The 16,776-nt window shown below is 42.9% G+C and overlaps 1 protein-coding gene across 1 annotated transcript in view; it reads right to left on the bottom strand.

Moving 5' to 3' along the window:
- Positions 1–420: 420 nt before the first annotated feature.
- The window catches only part of LOC109402629 (neurogenic locus Notch protein), a 98,685-nt gene continuing 82,329 nt past the window's right edge, over positions 421–16,776 (bottom strand). The window contains exons 5-6 of the mRNA XM_062844429.1: positions 3,187–3,699; positions 421–3,037 (exon numbers count right to left, since the gene is read on the bottom strand). Of these exons, the coding sequence (XP_062700413.1) occupies positions 2,640–3,037; positions 3,187–3,699 (911 nt within the window). The 3' untranslated portion in view covers positions 421–2,639. The remainder of the gene's footprint in view (positions 3,038–3,186; positions 3,700–16,776) is intronic.

Below are 16,776 nucleotides of genomic sequence, written 5' to 3'. Positions count from 1 at the left end.
CCGAGCATATCAGTAAATCAAATTGCTGAATGCTCAGTAAAACCACTCACAGCACAAATGAGTTTGCTGAATCTCGGCATTTTCTTTTGTTTATAGTTGTCACAAGATTGAAAAAAAGTAAAAAAGATGAGCTGAAACTTCGGACCCACATAAAACGCACTGTATAACCATTTTCAGTTGATTTATTGGCTTGAATATGACCAAATTAGTACACGTTATGGAATTTGACGCCGGTTGAGATGAAACTGAGTTTGAGTGTTCTTTTTTTCAACACACTGCAAAGTGGACTCAGGCTCATACTGAAGGAATTTGGACGAGCCGCTATGGACACAAATCTCCACTGGAATTTCTAAAATGAATGAGGAAATTTATTAACACAGTTTACTTACAACTTTAGCCACACATTCTTACACATTCACGTTATTTTGCGGTTGAATTATTAACTTTTACGGCCAGTTAAACGAAAAAGTAAAAAGAACTGTTTTTCCACTACCAAGGAATAGCGAATACTAAAGTGACAGCTGTGTTTTGCAAATTTCGGCAATACATAATACAAATGCTGACATCTCGGCAATCTTTTATGCTGACTTCGGCTTAATTTGTGTTTGCAGATGTGCCCAGCAAATAATGCTGTCAAATTTCAGAACTTTAAGGCTCAAATGAGAATCGCATATTATCCAAAACTGAAAAAGCACTTTTCTCCAGAATGACGAAAAAGCGAACAAAATCCGCGTGTCCGATTGTCATAATTGACTAAATAAGCAATCGGACATTCTTATTTTCTTTGATTTGTGAATCATTTTGAGAAAAAGTGCTTTTTTAGTTCTGGAACATTTGCCATTCTCAATTGAGCCTTAAAACGATTTGCTGAAATTTCGGCAATTGATTGTGGTAAAACTCAGCAAACGCATTTTGTTTGCTGAAATATCGGCAAATTTTTAAGTTGCCGATGGAAATCAGCATTTTATTCTGCCGAGCTCGAGAATCTGTTTTAAGTGTGTACAAGTAATAAAATTCGCTTATTTTTATTCATACGACCCAAAATTTTATTGTTTTTTCATCGGTGCAAAATTTCCCTGAGTATTCACGATATTTCCTCCAGAGTTTTCCCTGTTAAATAAAATTCCCTGAGGATTCCCGATTTTACAGGTTTTTCTAGGTAGTAGACGCTCTATTTTAGAAGTACCCTTCGCGATTTTTCCAAGAGTTCTCTCCAGGATTCCTGCAGGGACTCCTTACTGGATTCCTTCAGAAATTCTCTTCGGAGTGTATTTGAGATTTCTTCAGAAGTATTTTTCTCTGGCATTCCCAGAGAGAATACCGGTAGAAATGTAATCTTAGAAGGAACTATTGGAGGATACCTATGATGAATTCCTTACAAAATTGCTGTAAGTGTTCCTTATTGTTGTTCTTATAGTTGGAGCCTGGATGGAAAGTTTCTTCAACGAAGTCATGTGGGAATATCGTAGGGAGTTCGTAAACAATTCCATTAAACTCCTGCGGAAATCCTGCAATAAACTCCTGGAGGATTTCCATTAGGAACATCTGAGATAATTACAGGATGAACTGCCAGGGGAAGGAATCTCGGAAGGAGTTACTGGAGGAGTCCTATACTGATCTCCTGGATGAATCTCAGCCTGGAAGCAATTCCCGGAAGAATTCCGGAAGGAACTCCTGGAGAAATCTAGGAATAAATACTTGAATAAACTCTGGAAAGAGCTCCTAGAGAAATCACAGAAGGAGCTCTTCTGGGTAATCTCAGAACATTAAAAAAACCTGAAAGAATCCCAGTTTGAACTCCGCGAAGAACCTGTGCAGCAGAGATCACAAGCTATATCCTGAAGAACTCCCGGAATGAATCTCTGGAGGAATGCGGCAAGGAATTCCTGGAGGCTCTAGATTCCTCCAGAGAATTCCTAGAGGAATCCCAGTTTGGATATGTTTGGAATCTCAGAAGAAACTGAGAATTAACCAGAATCGTAGTAGGCCATGTCCGAGTCTCAGAAGAAACTGACAATTTACCAGTGTCCGCGTACGAACGTTAATTTTGGCGTTTTTCTTTCCTTAGTTTTATCAAAATGTCTGTATTTTTTTGGTAATTTTATGTAGTTGAGGTCCAATAGTGAAGAAAATGTGCGCATTTTGAACGCAGAAATGGACATAAGTTTAGGCACTATTGTTAAAGGAAATGGAAATTTATGAGTTCTTTCCGATTATTTCCTAGCAAGGACTTGGCCAGGTGTGAAATAAATAAAGTTTTATTCGGGTAGCTACATGGTTAGCTAACGCTTATGAGCGATGGTCTAGTAGGTCATTGCTGTCCAGTGTTCAGTAGATCCAAATTGAATTTTCGTTTTATCCCTCACATGTGCGGTGGACCATTACCATAATGGTTACATTGCCGCAAGACCTTCTTGTTCGACCAAGATACTAAAGATCGTTACTTTACGATCACCCGCTTAATAAATCACCGAACACTTGATTATCTCCAAACCACAGCCAGCAGAGCCAAAGAGAAGAGAGAGTGCGTCCCATCGACAATCGAAGGTAATCTATCTCGCCTTTCTCTGCAGCACTGATGCTGAGCTGATGGACTCATACCTAGTTATGCTTGCGCTTGCTTGCCCTGGCACTCGCAGTCAGTCCCCAAACACCGAAGCTCGTAAAACCATAACAGCAACCGTAAGCAAATGATTTACCGGCTTGACCTTTTCTCTTTCTCTACTTTCTGGCCGCACGGGGAACAGGCATTGGACCGTGGAACAGTTCCTATGAACTGCGCACAAGCTGTCCCATACTTGCCGAGCTTGCCATCTAAATAGGTATGTAAAAGCAACAACAAGGCGCCACTTACCTGGCATGCAAACGCAGCGAAACGTTCCCGGGTCGTCGAGGCAGCTGCCCTCATTCTGGCACGGATGCGACTCGCACTCGTTCACGTTGGTTTCGCAGCGCGGTCCGGTAAAGCCCTGGGTACAGTTGCAGGCGAAGGAACCGGGCGTGTTGACGCAGATGCCGTTGTGCTCGCACGGGGAACCTGTGGGGACCGGGGAGTTACGGGAGAAATGAGATTAGTACGAGTGGATCCTCAAATTGGTTGTGAACAGTCTTCAATTATCATGATCTAAGAGATCGTTACATCTCAAATAATCCTGTAAGATCTATACATACAAAACATCCGCCTACCTTGATCACACTCGTCAATATCCTCGGAACAGTCGATGCCCTTGTAGCCCATCGCGCAGGAACACGTAAACGACCCGTTGATCGGGCTGGTATCACAGATTGCATCCGCGTGGCACGGATTCGAGGTGCACGCGTCGTCCAGATGGCACAGCAGTCCCGTCTTGCCCGGCGTACACCGACAGTAGAAGCTACCGACCCCGTCGATACAGGTAGCCCCGTTGAAACAGGCCGCGTCCACACAATCGTCAATGTTGTTGCTACAGTCGGGCCCGTTCCACCCGTTCACGCAGATACAGTTGTACCCGCCGTGGGTGTTGGTACAGGTGGCCCCATTCTTGCAGATCGTCGGCTGCTGAACGCACTCGTCCACGTCCGTGTCGCAATAATCGCCGGTAAAGCTCGGCGGACACTTGCAGTGATAGGCATTGACCCCGTCCACGCAGGTGCCACCGTTTTGACACATATTGCCCGGACAGTCGTCGATGTTCTCCTCACAGTTTTTACCTTGGAAGCCTGTGTTAAAGAAGAGACAAAAAAGAAAAGCGGTGAATTAATGGGACAGTTTTTATGAGGGTGCTTAAAACGCTACGAGAGACAAGCACCTGTTGTTATCAATGACGAGCAATCCGGTTATAACGGAATACAATTCGGAAAGGACGAATCACTCAAGATAGTAAGAAGGGGCTGAGACAATGTAGGTACAAGAAATCGAACGACGAAAGGTGCAAGAAGTTAATGTTCGGTAGCGATCGCCGGATTGAATTGGACATTGTTCGCATTGACCTCAGCAGGCGGTGCAGGTCACCTACTCTTGCAATTGCCAGGACAACGGCGAGGGTGACTAATGCAACATAATCATACCGAGAGATCGCGAAGATCGGATCCAATCCGCCTCAATAACTGCAGCAGAGCCCATCATTCGGACCGACCGCGAACTGGTTTTCATAGCCCGAAGGGCCCGTTTTCACCAATTCCTCTTTGGTGCCCCTTTCTTTCGGTTTTGTGTGTAAACACGCTCGCGTCCATACACAAAAAGGCGATCGAGACACGAGAGAGTCGCAAGACCTGGCCGACGACGACGTCTTGTGGTTTTTGCAATCCCTCTGCCATGCGATCACGTCCCTCCGCGCGCGCGGTTCTTCCACCCGCCGCCTTCTTCGATCATTTCATATATGAAGAGGCCTATACGGTTTGGAGGTTCGCCGAACCGTATACACGGCAGACGAATGCGACGACGTCGAATATGTATGCGCTCTGCGCCTGTACACTTTCCCACGGTTTCATATCTGTTTATAGAGGAAGTCTCCGTTCTCTGGCGCTCTCTCGCTCTTTCTCTCTCAGATGACGACGATCAACGATCGCTCTCTCTCTTGCTCTGTCCAACTGCCGTCAATGGATCCCAAAGCATGCCACGCCAAAAAGCAGTGCGACTGTGATCGGTCGCTTGGACGAAAAACTTTTCAGCAGACGACGATGGCTGGGCCTACCACACCAAGGATCGCCGCCGACTGCGATCGAGTCTCGAGTGTAGCGCAGGACACTGCGCGCTACACGTGCTTCCGCGCGCACTGCTAAACGCGCCGTAGTGTTGGTGCGCAACGCGAGCACGTGTGACGTAGGGTTGCTATGCGCTGCCATCGCGCGTTGATACAGCCCTGAGAAACAAAAACCACAGGGCTGATGCGATGCGATCGAAACAAGCAAACGAAACGAAAACGCATCACCGCGGGAATGTCGGATTTAATCTGTCAAATTGAGAAGAAATTGGCACGAAACGGCTAATTTGTTGCATGAATGCCGAGGATTTTGAGGCTTCGAATTCCAAGGGTGCAACAAACATTCCGGATCGATTTTGATTGCGAAGCGGAGCGCTCGGCCAACTGCGATCGCATCGCAGCGCAGCAACTTTCTCGCTTGTGAGGCCTGGGAGCAACTTCTCGTCGCGGTTGACACACTAGGCACTAGAGAAAGAAAAGTCATCGAAATAATAAATAGCCAAGCGACAAACGAGTTGCAGGCGAGTTGCGAGCGAGGACGTGATTCCATTTCACATTAATTAAAATGCAGTCCAAATAGCACCCGTTCGTTTTACGAGAGCTTAGGTGGGAGCTTAGGCTAGGCTAGAGATGCTCCGCACATGGCTCACAGTCGGTGGTCAGGCTACAGCTTAGGAATTTTTAATGCGATTTGTTGGTAATTTTCGTTGATTACTCCACTTCTTCTCTCTGCTTGTTTTGTTTTTTTTTCTCTCTCTCTCGTTACTTCTTAGGTCGTTTTTTCCTCGGTCATTCATTTATCAGCACTGCGCGAAGAGTAGGTACCGCGGTGTGTAATGATAGCTTTTCTTTCAGGCCGCCGCACCGCGCGCTCGGTTTCATGGTTCATTCATTCAACAAACGCAGAGGTCTGGTCTCGGACGGACAACACTGCAACCAGAGAGATAACAAAAACGCTCCTCCTGTCCTCCGTCATCCATCGCCTTCATCGTCTTCGGTGTCGGGATTCGCGTGTGAGCGATGAATGATCGAGCGTGAGTAAGTGAGGTTAAGTAGCTCCGGTGCAAAGGGTATACGCACAGACAAACAGACGTAACACTCTGATAATTCTCATCGTACACCGATTTAACGGTCTTTTTCAAAATTTGATAGTTGGCCAACAGCCCAATCGTGGCGCTCGCATAGTTTTTGTTAGAGTTTGACGTTTGATCACTACCGCCACCTAGTTGGTGGTCGGCCAAACTTAGTCCTTTTAGCATTGGGCGAATATGTTTCCGTGACTATGATTTGAATCGAAAAATGTTCGAAGTGTTACGTCTGTTTGTCTGTGGTATACGTGTTTTAGGTTATGCGATCACTCTGTGTACGCTCTGTACGCTGCGCGAAAGGGGTAATGTTGCAAATGAGTTGAGTGCATGAGCTCAGTGTTGCATTATTGTAAAGCCATCTTGCACGATTGGCTAAACTTGAAAATTGGCTTTGGAAACAATGGTTACCTACTAGATAGAAACCTTCGACATATGACTAACCTGCGTATCGAATTGATAGACGGGCATCTCGAATTAGAAAGGCCTTATGCCTCAAGTATGTAGGGTCTAATATTTGACATGAAATGAACTAAAGCTTAAACATATGTGACACTAATGAAAATTCGTTCGAGTCAAACAAGATGTTTGAGCATTGGTTCTTTTGATGTTACGAAGAGTTTAAGAAACGATTGCCCAGACATTTCAATAGACGAATGAAAGTTCTCCAAGAGTTCCGCCGAGAATTCTTCTAGACATTTCGATGGGAACTCCAAGATTTTTATTATTAATTGTTAATTCTTCACATTGACGGAACCAGCTTTTTTTTTTTCTTACTCACTCTCCTAAACATATACGAGAAAGAGCGGGTTGAACGAGGAGGCAAGCTGCCCCCTCTTCTATATTTTTCTTTCTCGTGCATGCTTAGGAGAGTGAGTGAGAAAAAAGAAAAAGCTGGCTCCGCCAATGTCTTCAAGAAGAATCATCGAAAATTCTTGGCAGTAGTTCTGCCAATAATTTCCCTATAAAATTTCTCAGGAAGTTGCGCCGGAACTTTCTCTTTGAGCTCCATGGCAAGAACTTCCACGAGTTCCCATGGGATTTCTTCGCCGAGAATTCCAGGAGTTCCAGAAAACTTTTCTGAAGGTCAAATCGGCATTTTTTTTCAGGGATTCTACCGGGAATGCCTCCAGGAGTTACAACGTACATTACAGAAGCTCCGGAATTGCTGTAGAGAATTCTATTGGAGTTCACCGCGAATTCTTCTAGGAACTCCATCAGGAATTGCTCTTGTGGCATTTCTAAGAGTTCCCATAGGAATATCGCCGAGAATTACGAAGTTTCACCTAGAATTACTCTAAAAGTTCCACTGGAAATCTCTCCATGAATTCCACCGGGAACTTCTGAGATTCCGATCGGAAATTCCTATGGTTCTTCATCTTATTATTATTGAGTAATTTTCTCCTTGACTTAACGTCTCAAGTAAGACAAGCCTTCGGTTAACTTCCTTCGGAAATACCGCAGGAATTTTATCCAAAAGTTCTCTCGGGAATTGCTTCGGAAATTTCCTGGGTATTCTTGCAGAAGTTTCTTCGGCAATGTTTCCATAATCTAGAAGCTTTTACAAGAATTCTAGCAGAAGATCTATCGGAAATTCTTACGGAAGTTTCTTCGGGAATCCATTCGCGAGTTTCTCCAAACATTCTCCCAAAAGTTCAATTGCGATTTGTTTCCAGGAGTTCGTCCTAGATTTCGACTGGAAGTTTCCACGGGAATGGTTCCAGAAATTCCTCTCAGAATTCTCCGGGAAGTTCCTCTAGGATCTTTCAGACATATCTCCAGGAAGTCTTCCGAAAACTCATCCGATAATCCTTTCTGTATGAATCCTTTAATGCTCCTTGGATCCTCCTGTAAGAATCCAGGAGAGATCCTTGAAGGAATTCCTGGAAAGGTTTCTTAAGAATCCATTAGGGATTTCAGGGGGAATCTCTGAAAAAACACCTGCGTGAATTCTTGAAAGTCCTAGAAGAATCTCTGGAACTTCTGGACTTATTTCTGTAGGAACTCCTGCAGGAATTCCTAAAAGAACTTCAGAAAAAATCCCTGACTAATTTCTAAAGACCTCCTGAAGGAACTTCTGGAGGAATTTCTGATGGATTTCTCGGATATATCTCTCAATCATCCTAAAAGAATCTCTGAAGGGACTTCTGGAAAAATACCTGAGTGAACTCCTGTTGTAATGAGTGAGAAAACTTATGAAAGAATCCCTGATAAGGGGGCATCCCTGAATCCTCCTGAAACTACTAGGGAGACCCTTGAATGAACTTCTGAAGATCCCTGAATGAACTTCTGGAGCAAACGCTAAAAGAATTACTATACTGCAGGAATCTTCTCCTGGATTTATCGCTGGAGAAGTTTTTGTAGGAATATCTCTTACAGAAATTCCTAAAAGAATTCCTGAAGGAATCTCTTAAAATGTTTCATGAGGCATCCCGAAGGAATTCCAAAAAAGGGATCTCCGAAGGAATTTCAGGAGCGATTATTCAAGTAATTCCAGGTGGTGCCGCAACAGGAATTCCTGTTAGAACTCGTGATGGAACTACTGGAGTGATCTCTGAAGGATCTCATTAAGCGATCCCTGACGAAAAACCAGGAGAAATCCTGGATTGGAATTCTAGAGGATATCCTGAAGGAACTTCTGGACTATTTCCTAAAGGATCTTCTGTAGGAATTCTTGAAGGAACTTCAGAATGAGTCCCTGAAGGAACTCCTAGGCTAAGCATCGAAGGACTTCCTATGAGAATTGGTGAAGGATCTTTTAGTTGAATCACTGATGGATATGTAGAAGGCATCCCTAAATCCTCCTAAAAGAAATTTTGAAGGAACTCCTGGAGTGTACTTTAAGTACTTTAAGAGAACTCTTGCCGGAATTCCCGAGAGTTCTCTAGGAGAAAACTCCTAGAAGCATCCCAGAATCCTCCTGGATGAATCTTCGCAGGAACTACTGCCAAAAGGAGAGATCTCAAAAGGAACTTCTAGAGAATACTTTAGGAATTCTTTCAAAACCACATCCGATGATTCTTCGAATAGTTTTTTTAATTCATCCATAAGTTTCTCTGCGAACTATCACAAAGTTTCTCTTCCAGCCCATTCCAGACTTCTGGAAGCTCCTGTGGGCATTCTCTTCGAAATTCCTCTGGATATTCTCGAGGAATTTCTTCAAGAAATGCTGCCAAAATTATCTGGAAATGAGACGACAGTTCCTCCAAGACCTCTACTAGGAAGTTTTTCTAAGAATTGCTCTAGGAGTTTCGCTAGGAATTCTTCCAGGAGTTGCGACGGTAAATACTCCAAGATTTGTTTTCGCGACTTTCGAAGTTACTCTGAAAACTTCTCCAGCAGTCCCTCTGGAAGTTTTTCCAGTGGCCCACCGGAAATTCGAAGTTTGTCCGGAAACTATTCCAGGAGTTCATCTGCAAAGTTGTCATGCAAATTCTGTGGAAATATTCCTACAGACTACCCAAAATTGGTGGAGCCTCGTAGTCGTTCGGTTAGGGCCACCAAGCTTCTGAGGGTTCGATTCCCGCTCCGGGCGATGAAACTTTTCACGAGAATAGGGTCTTCTCCGTATCCACTGGTGTCCGTTGTCTAGTGTTAAGTTTCGTTCAGTGTGTGTAGCCACTGGCTGAATACGGTGTCCATGTCCTTTTCCTGAAATTCCTGAAATAGAAGTTATACCGGAAGCTACTCTAAGATTCCTCTAGAAGATCCCCCGGGAATTTCTCCAGAAGTCTCAGTAGGAATTCCTTCAGATGGGAATTCTTTCACAAGAATCATCGGGAATTATTGCAGTAGTTCCGCCAAGAACTCCCCAATGAAATTACTCAGGAAATTTCGCCGAGAATTCCATTTTGAGTTCCATAGTGAATTCTTTTCTTTTTATCCCATTCTTCGTCGGAAATTCCAGGATTTTCGTTGGAAACTAATCTAGAACTGAAATCGTGTTTTTTTTCAGGAATTCCACCAGGAATGCCTTCAGGAGCTACAACTAACACTCCAGGAGGTCCGCTGGGAGCTTCTAGAAGGGTTCAGTTCAGGATTTTCTTGAAGTTCACCGCGAATGCTTCTAGGAACTCCACTGGGTATTCCTCTTGTGGCTTTCATAGGATTTCCAATAGGAATTTCACCGAGATTTCCTCTAGTAGTTCCACTGGGAATTTTTCCGTAACATTTACCGGGAACTCTAGATATTGCTCCAAATGGGGGAATCTAGAAGTTCCTCCAAGAGTTCTAGCAGAAGATCTATTGGAAATTCTTTCAAAAGTACCGGGTACTCTAGAAAGTCCTCCAAATGGGGAATCCAGAAGCTCCTCCAAGAATTCTAGCTGATCTATTGGAAATTCTTTAAGACGATCCTCCGAATTCCTCCACAAGTTCCTCCGGGGAGTTTATAATCCAGATTCACACGAGTTTCTCCCAGATTTCGATTGGAAATTCGTTCTCAGATTTTTTTCCAGAAATTCTGTAGGAAACTCATTCAAGAATTCTTCGAATACATAGTTCCTTTGGATATGCTTCCAGGAGTTTTTCTGGAAACTCTTACACAAATTTAAAAGTTCCTTCGTGAATTGTTCCGAAAGTTTCGCAAAACTTCTCTTTCAGCGGTTTCTCCGTAATCTCTCCTGGAAACTCTTTTGGGAATTCTTCCACAAGTTGCCCTGGGAATTCCATTGGAAATTCCTCTACAAGTTCACAGGGGAAATTTTTTAGGGAATGTTTTCAAAACTTTCTTCTGGGATTGTACCGCAAGCGCGCACGGGGATTCTTCGAGACTCTTTCCAGAAGTTTCCTAGGGAATGGTTGCTTGCAGTTGCTCAGGATTTTTCCAGAAGTTCTAGAAAATTCTCAAGGGTAACCGACGGGAGTTCTTCCAAGACCTCCATCCAGGAACTCCAGAAATTCTGATTGAAATTCTTCAAGGTCTTCGAATGAGTGCCATCAGTTTTGTACCTTTTAATGCCACCCTGTTATGCTTATTCACGGCAGAAGATTACAAGTGGTAGTCGAAATACGCGTATCTGTCAAAGGATAAGCATAACAGGGCGGAATGAAAAAGTACAAAACTGATTACACTCATTCGAAGAGGGTGTTCTGATCTGACAGTACAAGATTCTTCAAGTTGTTTTTTGAGTACTTCCGAAAATTTCTCTTAGAGTATAGAAATCGCCTGGGTTTGAGGCTCGTTAAAATTCATCCAATAGTTTTACCAGATATAACTTTGGGCATTATTTCAATAAATCTTGAGAAATTAATTTAGGTGTTTAGCTTAAATAGTTTCCCAAGAATCCTTACACGTACACAGCCATCCATTGAAAAAAAAACTGGAAGAATATAAAGCCGACTACTTTTACCGATTTTCTTTTCATTTATCATACTTGCAGCACATCGAAAATGCATTACAAGCATTAAAGCGACTAGATCTATTGTGTGGCATTTTAAAGGCATGATTGTCGATTCCAAATTTAACGCCACAATAACACCATCCAGTTGAGACATCTCGGTTGATAGGAAGCAAAATATAGGAATATCGGAGGAAGAAACATATGTACTAGGAAGGAAGATCATTTCTTGGTCCTTGGCATTCAGGGATGGACCACATGATTTTCTCTTTGAACCTTGGATTTTTACGTACCCTGCAACGATCTCACCATTTTTTTCTGACATAACAGGTATCCTCCTAAGGGATACAGCGTCAGCTAAACAACTTCCTGCAGCCTGTTTACCAAAAAAGTAGGAAACTTTTCAATGGCAACTTCTCCGATACGAAAATGACTAAATGATATGACATCTACTCTACAAAATGTCATCGTATCATTGGCGCTCTCATAGTTGTTGTGGTGCCATGAAGAATGTCTATATACCTTGTTTGTACAAGGTACGTTATATACAAACGTTGTTATTAGATTGAGCATCCCTTGCTAGTGTGGTCACAGCGGTCAACTCTTGAAGAAATTCTTGGAGGCACTCCTGAAGGAATTCTTGAAGAAGCTCTTTAAGATATTCCTGGATGAGCTCCCGAAAAAAATCCTGGAGGAACTCCTAATAGAATATCTGGAGAAAATCCTGAAGGAGTTCCCGGAGTAACTCCTGAAGGAATTCTTAGAGGAACTCCTGATGAAGTGAATAGGGAGCAAAAACAGCGATTTTACCTTTCGGAAACGATAGATCGCGTGAACTTTTGTGCAAATATCTCAAAACTCCATCAACCAAAACGCACTCACGCGATACCACGATCGCCCGCATGTATTGCGGCAGCAATCCGAATCGCCGCGATCCATCGCACCCAATCAACCTGCGCAAATCTGCACGCTTCGCAACCCCAAAAGAAGCCGACCCGTGCATACCTCGTGCATGCGGAACAAAGAACGGAGAAAAATCCGCGCGAAAACTAATCCATTCATCAGTTTCTCACACCCCCGAACTCGAAGCTCCGCACTGCGCAGCATACTCTTTGGTGCGGGGGGGCATCCGGGCCAGAGTGCTCCGCTGCGCGCTATCACGACGACGCAACCAAATTAGAATGCTTCCTCCTTCCTTCCTCGCTTTCCCATGCGCGCGCGCGGCCGTTCCCACTCATCATCGTTCACTCGCATCGCATCGCATCATTGAGCTATCAATTTCATGAATGGAAGCGCACCCGCGTCGCGCGCAACATAAAACCCCTCGCGTTCGCGGCTTTGTTCGGTGTGCTCAAAATTACTCCAAAAGCGCCGCCTGCTTTGGTTTTGGCTTTGTTGATTCGAGTGTGTTATCGCTGTCGCTCGCTGGCAAGCCTGCTTAGTTTTGTCACGTGGCCGGAATACATTGTAGTTTAGCACTGCTGTGCGCGCATCCGGTGTCCCCTTCGGATCGTTTAGGCCGCAGATGATGGATGAGGTTACATTGTTTTTTAAGGCATTTTATGACCACAGCGTTGCAATTCCTGGCACGTTTTGCGCATTTCGGGGGGTTTTGTGAATGGCCAACGCTCCGCGGAGTCTCTCACCGCATTGTCTACTGCGTTTGATGCTACAACAATTCACGTGAGAACGAGAACTGCTTTACATTCAGGTAACCGATTCAGGCAGTCTGATTGCACGCGGTCCAATTAGGTTCCTCCCGAAGAGGACGATAAAAATTCAAATGATTGCGATCGCTTATGACGACAGTAGTTTATAATCCCGGTCGTAAACTACCTCATTCGAGTCTGGTTTACGGGACAGCAAACAAGTCGTTACCGTAATTTATGTATTACACGATGGTCAACCAAGGCTTTGACAGTCCCAAAAAAGTCTCGAAAGACAGAACCAATATTGCGCAAACCGTCGCGGCCTACCTAAGAACAACCCAAAACAAAAACAACTCAGGTCAAACCACAGGCCGAGAAATTTTACGGTTTCGGTTGAACCCAACCAGCAGCGCAGCGTATCCTACCCGAACCCGAAGTTGTTCTCCTTCAACTTCGTTGCGTCGAGCAGAGGAAAAGAAACGTCCAAAAATTACTTTTGAATCTTAATAAAATTAAAATAACTGCAACCGTACTTATCTTTATGGTTCCCCACTGCGTTCCACGGTTCAACCGAAGACTCAGACTCAGCTACTTTGATTTCCGAGCCCCTGGTTTCCATCCGTTCGCGCGCAAGTGCAGCGGTACGTGCGCGCACTCCAAAAAGTACGAAAACAAGATTAAATTCCTTCGCCTCCTTCGTTTACCCACCGAAATTTCGTTTTCGGCCTTCTTCGATTTGCCGAATCGAAGTGGTGGGAAAACTGTTCTTCAGGTGCCAAACTGCGTTGATCTCGCAGCAACCGGTTTCCGATTTGCGCTGGTTGCTGTGAGGTGCCGTGCTTATCACCATATGTACCGCTACTGCGATCGCCAAAACGTCGTCACTCACTACAATAAAAAAGTAATGTCGCGATTGACAATCACCGCGTCGCGGCAGCAATCAGATTGACATTCGATTCAATCGTGTAGCGACAGACAGTGTGGAAAATGGGCAAGCGCGCAGAAATTTTCGACTACCGCGCCGCACCGCGGTCAGTTCAGTTGCGGTACTTACTTTGTTGAAGTGTCCTCCACCGCCACTACACGGGGACCGTATCAACGACCGCGAGGTTCAATCGGGTCATATCAATTACGATCATTACCCCGGCGCATCGCATCAGCATCATCGAACTGGAGGGACCTGTTCGCTGCTTACACAAGTTTACAAAATAAAACGAAAGTCGTGAACTTCTGTCAACGACCAAAATTTTTGAAGCACAATTTAGTGCTGATTTCGAAACCGACCTTCAAAAAATTTAAAGTAGAACAGTTTTTGAGATTTAGCTCAATATCGAGTTTTGCAACTTTTCAAAAAATGTAATTTACTAAAATTCAAATATATTGCGTTTTGTTCAACCAATTTTAAATCTTTTTCCATAAATTAAAAGCTGAATACAATACCATTCGGTCATCTGAATACAGATTTTACGTCAGATTGATGAAATTCAAGATATTGGCGAGTTTTAGGGACGATCTTCTTAAATTATAGCAAAATTCCCTAATTTTTTTGAAGAATTGTATTTTTTTCAATAAGAAAAAACCAACTTAAAAATTATTTCTCGACGTTTATTTAACATATCATATGTAGGCGAGTTACAGTAAAAAATTCAGCTCAATCGGAGCATTGAATACGGAGAATGAGGTGTGTGAAGTGAGCGACGTTGCTTAAAAATAGAACAAAAATCGATTTCAAATCATCAACCTTGTATGGAAAGTCGAAAAATTTTCCGCTCTACTGTAATTTTTTTCCTTCGCATTTTCGAACTCAGGGCATGATTCTACACGAAAAATGATCATCAGCTTACCGAGTTCAAAAATGCTGTAAACTAGTGTTATTGATTGCCACTGCTCTTGCTACGTGGCAATTATGATCATCACTCATCAGCCTACTCCTCTCAACAACGGTCACCAACCACAATCATGGATGGCGGCGGCGGCGGCGGCGCGATCACGGTCGAAAGGTTTTCGGTGATTGTCGGCGCGCGGATTGATCCGAGACCGATGACTCCGACAAAGGGGTTGCAGTCAGTGAAATTGACTGACATATTTAATTTTGTTTGCCAGATTTTTCAGTATTTATTGTGCGACCTGTTTGCCGACATTTAGTACTGCTCCGAGTGCTCAGCACACATGTTTCCTACTGAGATCCTAGCAATCCACAACGTTTATTTACTGCGATCTTCCATTACACGACTTGACGATTTGCAGGTCATTGCGACAGGTTTGCATGAATTAGACAAAGACAGCCACGATTTTTGGGCGACGCTTGACATTTGCATGGAAAGTGGGAAGAGTTACAAGGCTTGTTTGTTCGCACAATAGAGATAATAAACTATAGAGGGAGAATGTCGCTGGCGTCGCCGTCGCATCATCTCTTGCTGGCGAAGATAGGGAGGTATATAAGTGTCAAAGCGAAAAAGTATGCAGTTTGACAGATAAATACCCGGGATGTTTGCGAACGAGAACAAAGGGAACAGCAGCGACATTCATCCTCTATAGTTTATTAACTCTATTGTTGCACATCTCACTGCTATATTAGTTCACTGAGCTTGAGCTCGATTGACCGCTTGTAGCTGCTACTCTGGGATCGCCAGATCAGCTACTAACGTGCATTTTCAGTATGTGAGTGTTGGTGATCTTCTTTTAGGCGCGAATACCGTAGGCTACGTTAAGTTGCAGGTAAATCGCTTGCCCATGGCAGACCGTCCCAACTTACATTTATTGTAAATGTAAACGTAAACAAAGCGTCCTCAATACGGCTTGATGCTGAGTTACTGTGTTGTACATATGAACGGAAACTTCTATGCAAGCCCTATCTATACCAATGAATCTGGCGAACTTAAGCCACATGTATATTAGGTTGTCACAAAATTGCACATGGTCTAAAAGCTTGGGGGCTCACCCTGCAAATGATAGCTAAGGGTGTTAGAAACAAACTTTTGTATGACGGAAACTTTCAAAAATGACGTTTAGAGGTCGCCCCGGCGAGATTTTTGAAAAATGGTCATTTTTCGTAATAAATTTCATACAAATATTTTTTTCCGTACAAAAATTGGCAATACCCTCTATTTTTATATTTTTTACAGCTTGATATGGATCCAAACTACTTGGAAAAAATAATAAACGACATGTTTTGCAGGTAACTTTTTGATACTGAATTTTTGAATTTATTAAAAATTGTAATTTTTTGATATACTGTGCATTTTACCCATCATAAAAAGTATCTGAACCTAATGCTTTTTTAAAACAATTTCCATAAAAAGATAGGAAATTTTATGAGGAAAAACTTTGCCGAAGACAGCATGGCGTTTTTTCTATCCGTTTTAGAGTTATTCACGATTTACTATTCGGTGAAATTTGAATTTTTTGGTATTTTTCCAAAAATGCCACATAAGAACTTCCCAAAAACACATACAAAGTAAAAAATCACGTATGCTCAACAAGTTTTTGTCTTAATTGTGTTATGGAATAGGGTCCTAAAATTAAAGACGAAATCTCGCTTATATTGAATAATATGATCAAGCATGGTATTCTAATCGGAATTGTACTTTACACGAACTCGAAAAACAAAGGAATAATGAGAAAATTCGAAATAAAGTAAAATGGTAAATAGTTCTACTTTGACACTTGAGGTCAACCTTGTGTGACGGAGCTCGACATTTTTCGCACTGGGAATTCAAAAATGTTCCTATCTGACATAAACGGTAAAAAAAATCACTCGAAGTATGTGTTATAACTAGGGACGAGACAAAAGACTAAAAAAATAAAAATTATATATTTTCAACTACGGTTAATAAAAACTTCAAAAAATGAGTAAATATGTACTCTTGTACCAAATATTGTGGTTTAAAACAAGAATCCAGATAGGACTTTAGGAGCCTATTATGATGACATCATTATTTGATTTTTATTTTTTGTTATTCAATCCTTTCATATAGAAGTTACCTAGCAAAAATTTCTTAAAAAGTTAGCTCTTTTGACA

Source organism: Aedes albopictus, chromosome 1 (genome assembly GCF_035046485.1).
Source record: "Aedes albopictus strain Foshan chromosome 1, AalbF5, whole genome shotgun sequence".
NCBI lineage: Eukaryota > Metazoa > Arthropoda > Insecta > Diptera > Culicidae > Aedes > Aedes albopictus.
This window is presented reverse-complemented; position numbering and strand designations above follow the sequence as displayed.